General features: G+C 43.7%; 1 protein-coding gene across 4 annotated transcripts in view; it reads left to right on the top strand.

Annotated features, from left to right (window-relative positions):
* The window catches only part of WWC3 (WWC family member 3), a 108,853-nt gene extending 94,520 nt beyond the window's left edge, over positions 1-14,333 (top strand). For all 4 annotated transcript variants that reach the window (XM_043895389.1, XM_043895388.1, XM_043895392.1 and 1 more), the window contains 7 exons: positions 868-1,019; positions 2,378-2,543; positions 6,774-6,938; positions 7,783-7,875; positions 9,909-10,136; positions 10,308-10,435; positions 11,643-14,333. In XM_043895389.1, coding sequence (XP_043751324.1) covers positions 868-1,019; positions 2,378-2,543; positions 6,774-6,938; positions 7,783-7,875; positions 9,909-10,136; positions 10,308-10,435; positions 11,643-11,709 — 999 coding nt within the window. In that variant the 3' untranslated portion in view covers positions 11,710-14,333. The remainder of the gene's footprint in view (positions 1-867; positions 1,020-2,377; positions 2,544-6,773; positions 6,939-7,782; positions 7,876-9,908; positions 10,137-10,307; positions 10,436-11,642) is intronic.
* The last annotated feature ends 2,029 nt before the right edge of the window (positions 14,334-16,362 follow it).

The raw sequence follows: 16,362 nt of genomic DNA, 5'->3' as shown, positions 1-16,362 counted from the left end.
GACTTCCCTGGTGGTTCAGACAGTAAAGAATCTGCCAGCAGTGCAGGAGACCTGAGTTCAGTCCCTGGGTCAGGAAGCTCCCCTAGAGGAGAGCATGCCAACCCACTCCAGTATTCTTGCCTGGAGAATCCCACAGACAGAGGAGTCTGGTGGGCTCTCCAGTCCATGCAGTCGCAAACAGTCGTACATGACTGAGGGGCTAGCACTTTAATAACAGAGTTTGGGGTGATAGGAATAGTAGTTTTAGAACACAGTGGCCATGAAGAAGCAGGGTTTCAAGAGAAGTAATAAAAATGGACTATAGTGATGCTTGGGCTTCCCTGATGGCTTGGCGGTAAAGAATTCGTCTGCAATGCAAGAGACGTGGATTCAGTCTCTGGGTTGGGAAGATCCCCTGGAGAAGGAAATGGTAACCCACTCCAGTAGTCTTGCCTGGAGAATTCCATGGACAGAGGAGCCTGGTAGGCTACAGTCCATGGGGTCACAAAGAGTCGGACACAACTGAAGCGACTTAGCACACACAGGTTTGTTTCAGATGAGACCCTGCTGATTCACCCACTGAGCAACTGAGCACATAGTGATGCATGTGGCCATTCAGGATAATGTTTTTTAATGCAGCATGTTCTTGATCATAAGTTATGCATTGGTTGCTTTAAAATTTGAACCTTCAGAGCTCCCTAAAAAGGCCAAGTTACTGACTTGCTGTCAACCAGGGCTGAGCTGCTTCCCACTGGAGGGCAGCCAGGGATGGCCACTAGACGGCCGCCAGCCAGCCAGGGCAGGAGGGTGCTCCCGCGGGCATTCCATTTCACCACCATACACTACTGGCCTCAGCTGCTTCTCAGCTATATCCCTTTTGTCCTGCAGGACGCAGTGACGGTGCTGCTGGCAAGAACCACAGCGCAACTGCAGGCGGTAGAGAGAGAGCTGGCCGAGGAGCGCGTGAAGCTGGAGTACACAGAGGAGGAGATCCTGGAGATGGAGCGCAAAGAGGAGCAGGCCGAGGCCGTGTCTGAGAGGTGAGCGCGGCCGGCAGCCCCTGAGAGAGATGCAGCGCATCTTCCTGGAGTGAAGCAGCTACAGTGTTAGTTTCTGCAGAATGTGCTGGGCAACTCTTGGATACCTTTGCGCAGAAGTTGGGATTCTCACGAGGGGGTTGTATGTATGTATGTCTTCATGAAGGCCATACTTTGACTCTCCAGCTGTAGGCACAGGCTTTTCACCTTTCCTCCTATTCCTGAATTTTCTTAAAGTGGGGGGACTGTTGAGGGCTCCCTCTGCCCAGATTGGATATAATAGGCCTTTAAAATTCTGGTTTTTTTCTTTATTAACTGCTTTATTGGGATACAGTCTCCCTACCAGTGCTTCCCTGGTGGCTCAGACGGTAAAGAATCTGCCAGCAATGCAAGGGACCCAGGTTCATTCCCTAGGTCAGGAAGATTCCCTGGAGAAGAAAATGGCTACCCAATCCAGTATTCTTGCTTGAAGAATCCCCATGGACAGAGGAGCCTGGTGGGCTACAGTCCATAGGGTCTCAAAGAGTCAGACATGATTAAGCGACTTTGACTTTCATATTTCAATTTCCCTACCATACAGTTCACCCCTTTAAGTGCACAGTTCAGTGGATTTTAATACAGGCACACAATTATGCCCCCAAAGCCACAGGCAAGTTTAGAGCATTTTCATCCTGCCAAAAGGAAACCCCATCCCCATTAGCAGTCCACCCAGTCCTCTCAGCCCCTGGCCACTGCCCATCTCCATGCCATCTCCAAGGGTTTGCTTGTTCTGGGCATTTCACGTAAATAGAATCATGCGATGCCCCTTTACGTCTTACCCAGAGCTGCCTGTGGGTGAATGCTTGACTAGGGCAGATGTGTCTGCAATAGAGGAGTTGCTCAGAGGAGCGGCACCATGAGTGTATAGCTTTCTGGCAGAGCCTTTCCGGAGGCACTTTCATGTTGCTCTACTTCCACATTTTTCCATAAAGAGCATCATGTTTCCAAAGCTTGCTACTTCTTCCTAATAGCTTTCTCAGGGTTTATTTTCAAAAGGAGTTTATTTTCGGGAGGGAAAGTGCACGGCAGAGGGGTGGGTTCAGGGATGGACAGGAAGCTGAGAGGACTCAGAGAGGTGGTCCCAGGGTCCTGGCATCTTCAGCGACTGCAATTGGGCGAGACAGACAGACCCTCTAGATGAAAGGCCTCATAGCACTCACTCTCTTCCCTAGAGAACCTAAGTGCCTTTCACTTTATGAGAAAAGTGCCCATCTTCAGTCATCAGAAGCAATATTGAGCATCTCTGCTACAGTCCTCTAAGTGCAGCAGTGAACTCAGTCCTTGATGAACATTTTGGGGGCTTTTGCCATGTCCACCTGCAGGAGTTGGCAGGCAGACTCGGTGGACAGTGGCTGTAGCAGCTGCGCCCAGACCAGCCCCCCGCACCCAGAGCCCTGCTGCGTTGGTGTTGACTCTATCCATGGACATACATTTGCTGGCCAGGCAGATACTTATGGCCCCGAGAAACTTCAGCCCCCAGCTCTTAAGGTAAGTAGAAAAGGCCAAGGGGTATGATGGATCCCCTAATGTTTTGCCTGACAGTACCAGGCACTGCCCTGGAGAGGGGAGTGTGTACCCCGCATGAGGGAAGCCAAGCGAATGCCTTTGCATCTGTGAAGAGCAGGTACCATGGAAACATTTGTCTCCTTTAAACTAAAAAGGCTGGATTTTTACTCATTCATGAGCCATCTGAGGATGGTCCATTCCCATCTTCAGGGTCGCATGTGACTTGGGATATTTCATGGGCCCCTAAGGTTTTAGACACTTGTAGTTATTTTCCATTTGTGACATTAAGAACAGCACCTCAGGAGGAGATGCTCTGGGCATGGCTACCAGTCATTGCCAGCATCCAGCTTTCTCAGACCTTCACAAGCATTGGTCCAAGTCAGGGGAGTGGCTTGCTTAGTGTGTCTTCCTCCCGCAACTTTTCATTTTGAAGCACTTTGAATCTCTAGAGAAGTTGCTAGAATGGTACAATAGAGACTTGTAACCCCTTCACCTGGATTCCTCAGTCACTAGTTCTTCACCACATTTGCATTCTCTCTCAGCCTGTGCTCGTGGTAGCTGCTAGGCATTGCAGATGTAGCAGCAAAGAAACAAATGACAAGTCCTGCCCTGTGGGCAACAGACAGGGTAAATCAGTACAACTCAGCAGCAATGGAGGTAGTCAAAGGGGCTACTGAAGGATGAAACAATACGGAAGCAGGGGTTGCATTTTTAGGATGATTTCTCATTTTAGAAAGGGGTACATTTAGAAATGTAAATTGGTATCTACAAAGATCAGGACTGTAAAATGGTGCAGCTGCTATAGAAAACAGTGTAGAGGTTCCTCAGAAATTTTAAGATAGAATTACCATCTGATCCAGCAATTCCACTTCTGGATGTACAACCTAAAGAATTGAAAGAAAGTTTCCAAGAGATACATGTACATCCACGTTCATAGCAGTATTATTCACAGTAGCCAGGAGGTGGAAGCAACCTACATGTCCATCCACAGATGAATGGATAAGGAAAATGTGACATATATGTACAATGGAATATTACCTTTAAAAAGGAAGGTAGTCACATCAGATGCTACCATGTGAATGAAACTCGAAGACATTGTGCTGAGTGAAATAAGCAAGTCACAAAAGAATGAGTACTGTATGATTACACTTATATGAAATTCCTAAATTTAGTTATTAAATTCATAGAGACAGGAAGTAGAATGGTGGTTACCATGGGCTAGAGATAGGGAAATAGTTGTTTAATGGTGGCAGAGTTCAGTTTGGGAAGATGAAAAAGTTCTGGCGGTCTCTTTCACAACAATATGAATATATTTAATACTACTGAGCTGTGCACTAAAAAATGTAAATTTTATGTTTTTTACAAACCATGAGAAAGAAGAATAGAGCCAGAGGTACCATGTTCTATGATTTCAAACTATACTACAAAGCTATAGAAAGCAAAACAGTATGGTACTGGCACAAAAAAATACACATAGATGAATGGAACAGATTAGAAAGCTCAGAAATAAACCCACGCTTATATGGTTAACTAATCTATGAGGAAGGAAGCAAGGAAATACATTGGAGAAAAGACAGCCTCTTCAGTAAATGGGAAAACTGGACTACTTTCTCATTCCATTTTAAAATGGATTAAAGACTTAAATGTAAGGTCTGAAACTATAAAATTCCTAGAGGAAAACATAGGTAGTATGCTCTTGGACTTTAATCTTAGCAATGCATTATATTTTAGGATTTCTCTCCTCAGTCAAGATAAATAAAAACAACAATAAACAAATGAGACTTTATCAAACTAAAAACTTTTGCCCAGTGAAGGAGCCTATCAGGAAAACAGACAGCCTACTGAATGGGAGAAGATAGTTGCAAACATTATATCTGACAGGGGGTTAATATTCCAAAATATACAAAGAACTCAAGACAACTCAACATCAAAAAAACAACCAACCCAATTAAAAACTGGGCAGAGGACTTGAATTGAGATTTTTCCAGAGAAGACGTTCAGATGGCCAACAGACATATGAAAAGATGCTCAACATCACTAATCATTAGGAAAATATAAATCAGAACCACAATGAGATATCATCGTGTACCTATCAGAAGGACTGTCATCAAAAAGATAGCAGATAAACATTGGAGAGGATGTAGAAAAAAGGGGACCCTTGTGCATTGTTGGTGGGAATTTAAGTTGGTGTCAACACTGTGGAAAACAGTATGGAAATTCTTCAAAAAATTAAAAATAGAACTACCACACACCTAGCCGTTCCACTTCTGGATATTTTTCTGACGAAAACAAAAATGCTAATAGAAAAGATACATGCACCCAAATGTTTATTGCAGGATGATTTATAATAACCAAGATACAGAAACAACCTAAATGTCCATCGATAAATGGGTAAAGGAAAATGTGGTATGTGTGTGTGTGTGAAATTAAATACTAGCTGTAAAGAAGAAGGGAATCTTGCCATTTGCAATAGCACAGAATGGACCTAGAGATTATTATGCTAAATGGAGCAAGTCAGAGAAAGACATATACTGCATGATTTCACTTGTTCAGTCACTAAGTCATGTCCAACTCTTTGCAACCCCATGGACTGCAGCACACCAGGCTCTCCTGTTTTTCACTGTCTCCTGGAGTTTGCCTAAATACATGTCCATTGAGTCAGTGAGGCATCCAGCCATCTCATCCTTTGCCATCCTCTTCTCCTTTTGCTTTCAATCTGTCCCAGCATCAGGGTCTTTTCCAATGAGTCAGTTCTTCGCATCAGGTGGCCAAAGTATTGAAGCTTCAGCTTCAGCATCAGTCCTTCCAATGAATATTCAGGGTTGATTTTCTTTAGAACTGACTGGTTTGTTCTCCTTGCAGTCCAAGGGACTCTCAAGAGTCTTCTTCAGCACTACAGTTTGAAAGCATCAGTTCTTCAGCACTCAGCCTTCTTTATGGTCCAGCTCTCACATGTGTACATGACCACTTGGAAAAACCATAGGTTTGACTATATGGACCTTTTTCAGCAAAGTGATGTCTCTGCTTTTCAATACATTGTCTAGGTTTGTTGTAGTTTTTCTTCCAAGGAGCAAGCGTCTTTTAATTTCATGTCTACAGTCACCATCTGCAGTGATTTTGGAGCCCAAGAATATAAAATCTGTCACTGCTTCCACTTTTTCCCCTTCTATGGGCCACTTATATGTGGCATCTAAGAAAACCGAACAAATGAACAACCATAACAAACAGCAACAGATTCATAGATACAGAGAATAAACTGGTGGTTGCTAGGGTGGAGGATGGGGGGAGGTGCAGGGATGAGGGAAATAAGGGAGATTATAAAATAAGGAAATCACATGGTCAGTAATATCGTATCAGCTCTAACGGTGGCAGATGGTAACTAGACTTATCATGATGATCATTTTGTAATGTATAAAAATACGGAATCACTATCTTGAACACCTGAAGCTAATATAACAATGTAAGCCAGTTATACTTCAGTAAAAATGAATGAATGAATGAATGGCATCATACAGTACACTGTGTCTTGTGACTGGCTTCTTTCACTCAGCCTGATGTTTTCAAGGCCCAGCACACTGTCATTGTCTGTCAGCACTTCCCTCCTCATCCCTTGTGTGAGTACAGGGCATTTTGTTTATCTACTCATCAGTCCATGGAGGTTTGGACTCCTTCCACCTTTCAGCTGTTTGAATAAGGCTGCTGTAAACCTGTTTGTGTGCAAGTATTTGAACACCTGTTTTCAGGTCTTTAGGGTATACACCTAGGAGTGGAATCACAGGGTCCTACTTCAATTTTATCAGGATGTCTCTGGCACTGTGTTGAGAAGCATTTGAAGGGAGGAGGGAGGTGTGGAATCAGGGAGCCAGGTGAGAAGCCCCCTGCACTGAGCAGGCAGAATGTGATGGTGACCCAGATGGAGAATCAATGACAAGAGGTCACAACATGCTTAATCTTGAACACAGAGCCAATAGGACTTGATCTTGGACCAGATACAGGGTGTATGAAAGACAGCTGAGTCCCAAATGACAGGAAAACATTTTTTGCTCGAACAAATTAGTTAAGTCAAGATTCTTGGCCAAGGGAATATCAGAAATTCTGGACGTGTTAAGTGTGAAATACCACCTAGAAGTCCATGTGGAGGACGGAAGAGTGGATCACATGGAGTTGATTGCTTATGTCCTAGCAAAAGTCATGGTAATAAATTGTATGTAGGTTGATAAGGAGACCAACACAGAAGATCTCTTCCCCGAAGAGGTAGCAAGTCTTCGGAAGGAAAGGCCCAGCCGCAGGGCCCGCGGCTCGCCCTTCGTTCGGAGCAGCACCATTGTCCGTTCTCAGACTTTCTCGCCTGGAGCACGAAGCCAGTACGTTTGCAGAGTAAGTTGGGATTCCTTGCCACCTGTCTAGATGTTTTCTTTATGTCCCCTTTATTATTATTTTTTTTACTAATTTATGCTAAAAGGCATATATGTTCTCACAAATGATACCACTAAAGGAACACCATGCATGGGTGGGTAGGAAATCGATGTTGGTCTCATCTCCCCACCTTGCCCCAAGCAAATCTAACTCTGTGTGGAAAATAAGGCCATGAAGGCAAGGACTTTGCGTTCACTCAGATATACATCGATCCTAAAACAAGAACCCACAGCCAAATGAAATACAGGCTGTCTTGGCTCCCATGAAGTCGGCATTATTTATTTTTCTTTTTACAAGCGGGCCTTTTCCCTTGGTGAGCAGAGTGGGCGTTAGTGGTGTGCACTTGTCCTCCTGCCAGGAATGGGGCTCTTTCCTGGAACGCATTCTTTCCAGCTCTTGCCAAAGCTAGTAACACAGCAGACAAGAACGATTGATAAAAAAGTGAAAAATGCTGAGGACAGCGCAGGCTTTCATGAGCATCCCACCGTATCAAGTGGCAGTTGGCACTGATAAGATGGAAATTGTGTTGCTCGATCAGCCTGGAACCCTCAGCTGGTTTGGCTGATGGATGCAAGGAAGGAATGGGGGTGGGGGTTGGTCCGCTTAGTCAGTCTGCCTTTGTTTTGCTTGAAACTTTTGTGTAGGTTTTCTTTTAAGTGATACCCAGAGTCCAGGTAAAAACTCTAAAAGCCTTAAGGGTATGTGAGTACCTACAGGAGAAACAGAGGAATCCAATTCAGAGTACACAGAGGATGCATGTGAATTCTTAAGGAAGTGTTTCTGAACCTTAGTCTTTTTGATGCAGCTTTATCGTAGTGACAGTGACAGTTCCACATTGCCTCGGAAGTCCCCCTTTGTGCGAAATACTCTGGAAAGACGAACCCTTCGCTATAAGCAGGTATGTTCCCACATAGACTAATGTGTAGTCTATATGTACCCTGGGAGCTATTTCTACAAGCCTGACAAGGTAATATTTTTAGCTATATTATTAAAAAGGTAATATATTTATTTCCTTCTTTACTTAGATGTAATTTCTTAAAACTGTATATAAAGACAGCATGTTACCAATATTTATGTTTCCCAAGATAATGTCATAATCAAAGATAATACATGATCTTTACATTTTAAAATATAGTAAATTAATAAACAATCAGCCATTCTATATCAGATTTTTTTTTTCTTTTTTGACAAGCAAGTATATACAGTTTAGAAAACTTGAGGCTTTCAACATGGAGCATTCTTCTACATAAGACTGTTACTTTCATGTCCCTTTATATAACCAAGTTTTTTTTCCCACATCATACCAATGTACAAAGTTTTGCTACGTTTAGTTTGTAAGTTAGTGGTTCCCTTACTTTCCTGGGGAAGGATTCTTTTAAAGAAAAGTAAATTCCCAGATCCCCTTGTGGTGGTTTTGTTTACAGTAGCCACTGGCTGAGAATGATAAGAAAATACATAATTCAGCTACAAACATATTTGTCAACAGCAATGCTGTTGGCATTTTGGCCTAGATCATTCTTTGTTGTGGGGGCGTCCTGTGCACTGTGGGAAGCTAAGCTCCATCTCTGGCCTTGACCCACTCGTTGCCAGTAGCGTGTGCTACCACCCCCCCCCCCCAGTTGTGACAACCAAGAATGTCCCCAGATGTTGCCAAGTGTCCCCTGAGTGGCTAAGTCACTCCTGGTTAAGAACTCTTGTTATGAATTCAGCAGTGTTTTTACATGAATTTGTATTTATCAAGTCACTTACATTTGCATTTAACTTCTGCATATGTGCAAAATAGTGTTACAAGTATGTAGAACACATACAGTTATTCAGTCCTCTGAAGAACGTTGATATGCTCATAGATTTGTGATTTTGCTGCACTAACTGCCTTCCCCAGGGTTGTTTGCCATGCAGTGGGAAGTACTGCTCTCAACTGCATGTACAAAATTCTTTTTTCATTTTAGAACTTAAAAACAGCAGACTTGCTTATTACTTCAGGCTTATACAGGGAGGAATGTTTTTTTTTTTGTTTGTTTGTTTGACCACACCACGTGGCTTGCAGTCTTAGGTTCTCCAGCAGGAATTGAACCCAAGGGAGGTGGGTGCCCTAACCACTGGACCATCTGGGAATTCCCTGGGAAGGAACTTTTTTTGACATTGTGTGTTTAAACAGAAAGCCCTCACATGGTTTATATCATGCTTTTTTCCTCCCTTACACAGTAGATCATTAAGATTTTGCCATGTTGGTATAGGTTTCATCTTTTTCAGTAGCTGCGTTCTCTGCTGGCCTCATAATGTATTTGATCACTTTTCTCTTGTTAAGTGAAAGTGTTAGTCGCTTAGTGACCATCACCTCTTTGCAACCTCATGGACTATAGCCCTCCAGGCTCCTCTCCATGGAATTTCCCAGGCAAGAATACTGGATAGCCATTCCCTTCTCCAGGGGATATTCCCAACCAAGGGATCAAACCAGAGTCTCCCCTTTTGCAGGCAGATACTTTACTGTCTGAGCCACCAGGGAAGCCCTTTCTCTTGTTAGCTATTTGGAATTTTTTTTCTCATAAACCTTGTTGCACAACATCACCTGTGCTTTTCAAATGCAAGTCAAAATCAAATATCAGAACGAAAGAAAGCTCATGTCAAGTTAACTTTCGCTTATATTGTCAAATAGCACTTGAGAAAGATGATCCCCGCCTGCCCCATGTGAGAGGGTATATTTCTGTGCACTTGGGCCAAAACCTAAGGTGATCCTTCCAGCGGACAGTTGGCTGTCACTGGCTTGTTCTTGGACATGGGTTTGAACCCTTGTCGCCCACATGGATGTTGTGTTGAGAAATCTCCCTAAAGCGGCCCCTTCTCTGGAGTAGGGGATCGGCCAGGGGAAGAAGCTGCTGGCAGGGCGCGGGGGCGGGGGAGGGGTGGGGTGCTCACCGCCCTGGACTGCAGCCCTGCAGGTCTTCCCTGGCGGCGCTGGTAGCGCGCACATCCCTAGACCTGGAGCTGGACCTCCAGGCGTCGCGGACGCGGCAGCGGCAGCTGAACGAGGAGCTGTGCGCCCTGCGCGAGCTGCGCCAGCGCCTGGAGGACGCCCAGCTCCGCGGCCACACCGACCTGCCCGCCTGGCTGCTGCGTGACGAGCGCTTCCGGAGCCTGCTGCGGGAGGCCGAGCGGCAGGTGAGCGGGCGCCCGGGGCGGGGCGAAGGGGGCGGGCCGGCCAGCGGGCGGGCCTTTCTCCCCCTCCCGGTGCCCCTCCCGCGCCGGAGCTGGTGGGGGCTTCCGGCGTTCTTCCTTAACAAGAGAAGCGAAACCTTCTGGTTGACCCCGCGTTGCTGGTTGCTGTTCCAGACGAGACAGACCAAACTTGACTTCCATCAAGAACAGGCAGCCGAGAAGATGCTAAAGAAGGCCTCTAAGGGGGTGTGCCAGCTGCGTGGGCAGAACCTCAAAGAGCCCATCCAAGTGCAGACGTTCAGGTGAGGAGAAGCCTGGGCTTCACTTTCCCGCAGGCTTTTTACTGTCAGCCCTTTGTCCTTGTAAAAAGTCAAGTTAAGTATTGAAAAAGACCCACAGGAGATTGAGAACAAAGCGGAAATCTTCACTGCTGTTAGCATTGTGCGGTTCTCTTCTGATCTTTTTTCCCCCAGCACTGTTTTTTTCAGCTACTTGTAATCATACTGTATGTTGGAGTTTGCATTTTGCTCTTTTTTAAAGTGAAATACCCCTGTTGCTACATCATCTGTTATCTTTTTGGTAGTAATCTCTCATCTAATAGATATAATTTACTTCTAACCAGTTTATCCCCTGCTCCTTTCCAGATGTTTGCTGTTGTAAACAACACAATGATTCACATATAGATACATACGCATATCACCTTTGCCTTTTTAGTTTTTGATTGAATCATAATAGACATACAGGGAAGCCTGCATATCCTACATATGAAATGTATCAGTGAGTTGTGTAAACACTACACAGCAACAATCAAATGTTATCAGCATTTCCAGATTTCCCACACCAGAATAACCACTATCTTGAATTTGAATAGCATAGACTAGCTTTCCCTGTTTTTACTTTTTTATGTGAGGAAAATTACCCGGTTATATCCATTTTCTTTTGTTTTTGGCTTTTTACAAAACCGAGGTGAAATTCACATAACATAAAATTAACTGCTTTAAAGTGAACAGTTCCATGGCATTTAGTACAGTCACAGTCTCTCCAGTTTGAAAGCATTTCCATCACCCTAGAAGGAAACCCCTGACCCATTAAGCAGTCATTCCCCATCCCAGCCTCCCATCAGCTCTTGGCCACCACCATTCTCCTTTATACCTCTGGGTTTGCCTGTTCTGGACCTTTCACGTAAGAGTAATCAATTATGATTTAGAACTTATATAGTTTTTCATTTATTCACAAAGAAAAAATTTACTGAGCATCTCCATATACCAGGCACCATTCTAGGCACTGAAGAAAAACCCTTGTTTTCATGGGGCTTTGTAACCTCTGTTAAAATTGGGAGGGGGGGGGCGCAAAAAGATTTAGAGAATCTGTATACAAACAGATGTGCTCCTGGGAATTGAAATTCAATATATTCTCTTAGTAAGAAAAGCTCTCATTGATAGCAGATGCTCTTGCCAGATTTTATTGGATTTCCGTCAACCTCTAACCTGTTATTCTTTCCAATCCCAGGGAGAAGATAGCATTTTTTACAAGACCAAGGATTAATGTACCTCCTCTGCCTGCCGATGATGTTTGATGTAATGCTTTGTACACATGAAGTATTTATCTGCCTGTTTTATTTTAATGAAGTTCTTAGGCTAGCTAAATTTGTCTTTAAAATATTTGTGCAAAGCTATTAATATACACATTTTGTAAAAAAAATAAAAACAAAACACATATATCTATACATATATATTTTATAATAGTGACGGCAACAGGGCTTGGTTTTTCCTTGTTGTGAAATTGACATCTCTGAAGACAGGTTATTTTATAAGAGATCAATTATCATGTTAAGAGTGTACAGTTTTTAACGCTGTTTTATTTGACTTAAAGGCTGGAAGACAGAAACGAAGTGAGTTCAGGCAAATTCACTGTATTGTAATTTATTTATAGTACTTTTTTTTCCTTGAAGGAAAATACTGACTTAAGATGTATTTTAAGACTGAAATTTTGTTCTTCAGTATTTGTCATGCGGTAGAATGGAACTTTGGGGCCGGTTTTGTGTCTGACACCCGAAATGCAAACAGTATGTGCTGAATTCTCCTCCTCCGTGCATTTATCATGTATATCGTACACTTTGGCACCCTTTGTGTTCCCTTAAGATGCCACCGCAGGGGCTCAGGTGCCACCGCAGGGGCTCAATGGTAAGTCAGTGCCTGGTGCCCTGCGGGCACCTAGTGTCCCTGTGGCCCCAGGTCTGAAGGCTGTCCTTGAGCTCCTGGCGGCAGCCACATAGCCCGCCCTCCCCCGGCCTCTGCCTTTCTAGTCCGCCCTATCCAATCGAGACCAAGACCCAACCAAGAGGGCAGTGGTGGAGCTTCTGCTCTGCTTGCAGGAAAGTGAAAAGAGAAGGAAGGTGCGTTTTCAGTGAGTCAGTGGATTCGCTGATGGATGGAGCCGTCACAGCACGGACACAAGAACCTTCCAAGGCGCTTTTTTTAGGAAGCAGGCTTCTGTGGGAGCCATATCTAGCCAGCAAGTGGCTCACAGGAGAGCATTTGCTTTCAATCAGATGGCCCCCACCCCATACTGGAATTGTCATGATATTTCTTAAGAAATCTTAGAACTAGCTCACGAGGAAAAAAATTTTTTACGTAATAACTATACCGTCCTCATAAAATGCCAAATGGTATAGTTTGCCTACTACGTATTTATTATCTACGGAATGCACTCTTCTTCATGAGGCCTCGGAGAAGTAAACGAGGTGAATCACACAAAATGTAAGAGAAAATGCCCCCGCCCCCACACCGCCGTCTTTCTGCCCTTCCCTTGAAAGTGTCCCCCCTTCCCCCTTAATCATCAGCATCTCTCTTCTCATTAGTCTGTAACCACTCCCTTGTATAATCTGCCTTCATTTTCACATTTATTAAAAATGAATTTTGTAAAAGCATTTCATTGACCTATCACGGACAGTGAAGTTGTCAGTGGTGGTAAAGCTGAAAACTTTGTGCTTTTTCACACTTGCCACTTATTGCTATGAATCTCTGCCTCTAGTCTCGATTTTTTTTTCTTTTTTTCCTTTGCTCATTTCCCTGTATACATACCCACAACAGAGGTAGAGACACATAAAACATCAGTGCCTGCCAAAAATGCCAGGAGACAGCATTAGTGAATGGGTCAGGATGGTGGCAGGCCCTCTTTTTCCCCAGCTGTTGAGACTGATAAATTGGCTGGCGCTGGGCTCTGGGGTGTGTGGAAAGCAAATCATGTACATTTCCAGTGCATGGCTCCCCAAAAGTAGGGCAGTCCCAGCCGCCTTGCCTAGGCACTCTGTAGCCACGTTGCCATGTGAAGCACTAAGTGGGTTGAAGGGTTGAAGCAGCTTTTACTTTCAAGTCCTACAAAGTGGCAAGGTAGGGAAACCCACCGTGCCTGTACAGAACGCCTACAAGGATTTGTAGATAAATGTCACTGCCCAGTCGAGACTGATGATTTTTGTTTGGCATGCTTCCCCACCCCAGAGTTTAATGAAAAAGAAATCCCTGCTTTGCCTCTCTAGAAACAGATACAATCTGTGCTTTGACATCAGTTCCAGGAGCACTGCTTGCACCTTTCTGTGTGTCCCTCTCTCCCTCCTGAGTCTGTCTGCTTTTGCACCTGAATGGGACCATAGTAAGAAAGCAAAGAAAAGCCAGGCAGATGAAGGAGGGGAGGTGATGGGTTTCCTGCTGCACTCAGTCTATGGCCAGAAGGGGCAGGTGGACAGCCATAGAGGCCAGCTGAGGAGGCAGGAGGATGCGATGTCCCCTAACTGGCTTCTCTTTGCAGCTTCTGACTGGTTAAAACTGCCAGCCCCTGGAAAATATCCCACATGTCTAAAAAGTGAAGTCCTATCGTCTTAAGGGGTATTTTCTTATGTTTAAGTTTGTCCATAACTGTGCCTTGTGGTGAGAAACCTCTGCCTTGTTTTATCAGCAGTTTAGTCCAGAAACAATCCAAAGTCTGCCACCAGGGTCCTTTAGGAACAGTACAGCAAATAAAAGGGAATTTGGTCTTCCATTCATCTGGTAACTTAACTGTCACCACCAAAATATGTAACCTTCTGTTGTGGGAATAAGTTATAATCAGTATTCATCTCTATTTTTGTCTCTGTTCTAATTGTCATTTGTATCTTTTGAAAGTATTTCTTCTATAAAATTAAACTAACCTGCCTTAAAAACAGAATGGAAATTGTGTGATTTTTTAAAATGTAATTATAGACTTAAATGTATAAAAATGTGTATAAGAGATGAGATGGTTGGATGGCATCACTGATTCAATGAACATGAACTAAGGCGAACTCCCGAAGATTGTGAGGGACAGGGAGGCCTGGCGTGCTGCAATCCATGGGGTCTCAAAGAATCAGACGTGACTTGTGACTGAAAACAGCAGCTTTTTCCACATAAAAATAGAGGTGTGAAAATAGTACAATGAACACACGTAAAGCCCTCTCCCTCACCCCTTCAACATAAATCATTCTTGGCCCATCTTGTTTGGTCTACACCGAACTTTCCCCTGTCCTCGGTTCCATCTTTTGAAGCAAATCTCATCCATCTTCTTGGTTCAGCTAGAAACATTTCAGTATGTATGGCTAAGAGAGAAAGACATTCACAGCAGCCTTATCACAACATAACGTTTAATAATGTTTAATAACTCCTCAATGGCATTCATCATCTATGATTCACCTTTTCACTTGTCTCAGAGTCATTCATTTTTTAATTGAGCAGAATCCAAATATCTGTTTTGGGGATTTTTTTTTAAAGCCCATGTGCTTTTTTTGGTGTGTGTAGGGGGGTGGACTTTCTTTAGATAGAATTCACATACTGTACAATTCACCTGTTTAAAGCATGTAATATGTAATTCATCAGTTTTTAGTATATTAAGAGTTAAGTTTAGTCATAGCACAAATGCTACAATCAATTGTGGAAATTTTTCCTCACCCTAGAAAGAAACCTTGTGCCCATTAACTGTCACCCCCATTTCTCCTCCCCCACCCCCTGGCAACCACTGATCTTTCTCTGTGGATTTGCCTATTTTGGATGTTTCCTAATAATGGAATCACTTGGTATGTGGCCTTTGTGTTGGCTTTGTTCTCTCAGCATCATGTTTTCCGGACTCATCTATGTTGTAGCCTGTGTCAGGACTTCACTCCTTTTTATTGCTGAGTAATATTGCTTTGCATAGATAGACCGCATTGTGTTTTATCTGTTCAGCAGTGGATGGAGATTTGGTTTTCCACTTTTTACCTAATAGGGATAATGCTGCTATGAACGTTTGTGTACAAGTGTTTTTTTTTTATTTATTTTTTCATTGGAGGATAATTGCTTTACAATAAAAAGCAGAGACATTACTTTGTCAACAAAGGTCCGTCTAGTCAAGGCTATAGTTTTTCCAGTGGTCACGTGTGGATGTGAGAGTTGGACTATAAAGAAAGCTGAGTGCCGAAGAATTGATGTTTTTGAACTGTGGTGTTGGAGAAGACTTGAGAGTCCCTTGGACTGCAAGGAGATCCAACCAGTCCATCCTAAAGGAGATCAGTCCTAGGTGTTCATTGGAAGGACTGATTTTGAAGCTGAAACTCTAGTACTTTGGCCACCTGATGCGAAAAGCTGACTCATTTGAAAATACCCTGATGCTGGGAAAGATTGAGGGCAGGAGGAGAAGGGGACAACAGAGGATGAGATGGTTGGATGGCATCACCGACTTGATGAACATGGGTTTGGGTGAACTCCAGAAGTTGGTGATGGACAGGGGGACCTGGCGTGCTGAGGTTCATGGGGTCACAAAGAGCTGGACACAACTGAGCGAATGAACTGAACTGAACTGATTGTGTTAGTTTCTGCCATACATCAACATGAAACAGTCGTAGGCATAACGTTTGTCCCCTCCCTGCTGAACTTCCTTCCCACCTCCCACCCCATGTTACAATTTTTTGTGTGGACATAGCTCTTTATTTCTCTTGGGTCTATACCTAAAAGTGGAATAGCTAGATCATACGATAACTCTTTGTTTAATCATTTGAAGAACTGCCAAACTTTTCCAAACCAGCTGCCCACTTTATATTCCTACCGGGGATAGGAATATACAAGGGCTTCAATTTCTCCACTTTCTGGCCAGCACTTGTCATTTTGATCCTAGCCATCTTAATAGGTGTACAATGATATCTCACTGGAGCTGTGTTTGTTTTTAATTCACAGAACCTATCCCCCCC

This window comes from Cervus elaphus, chromosome X (assembly GCF_910594005.1).
Source record: "Cervus elaphus chromosome X, mCerEla1.1, whole genome shotgun sequence".
Lineage (NCBI taxonomy): Eukaryota > Metazoa > Chordata > Mammalia > Artiodactyla > Cervidae > Cervus > Cervus elaphus.
Note: the sequence above shows the minus strand (reverse complement) of the source record. Positions and strands in the feature narration are given on the sequence as shown.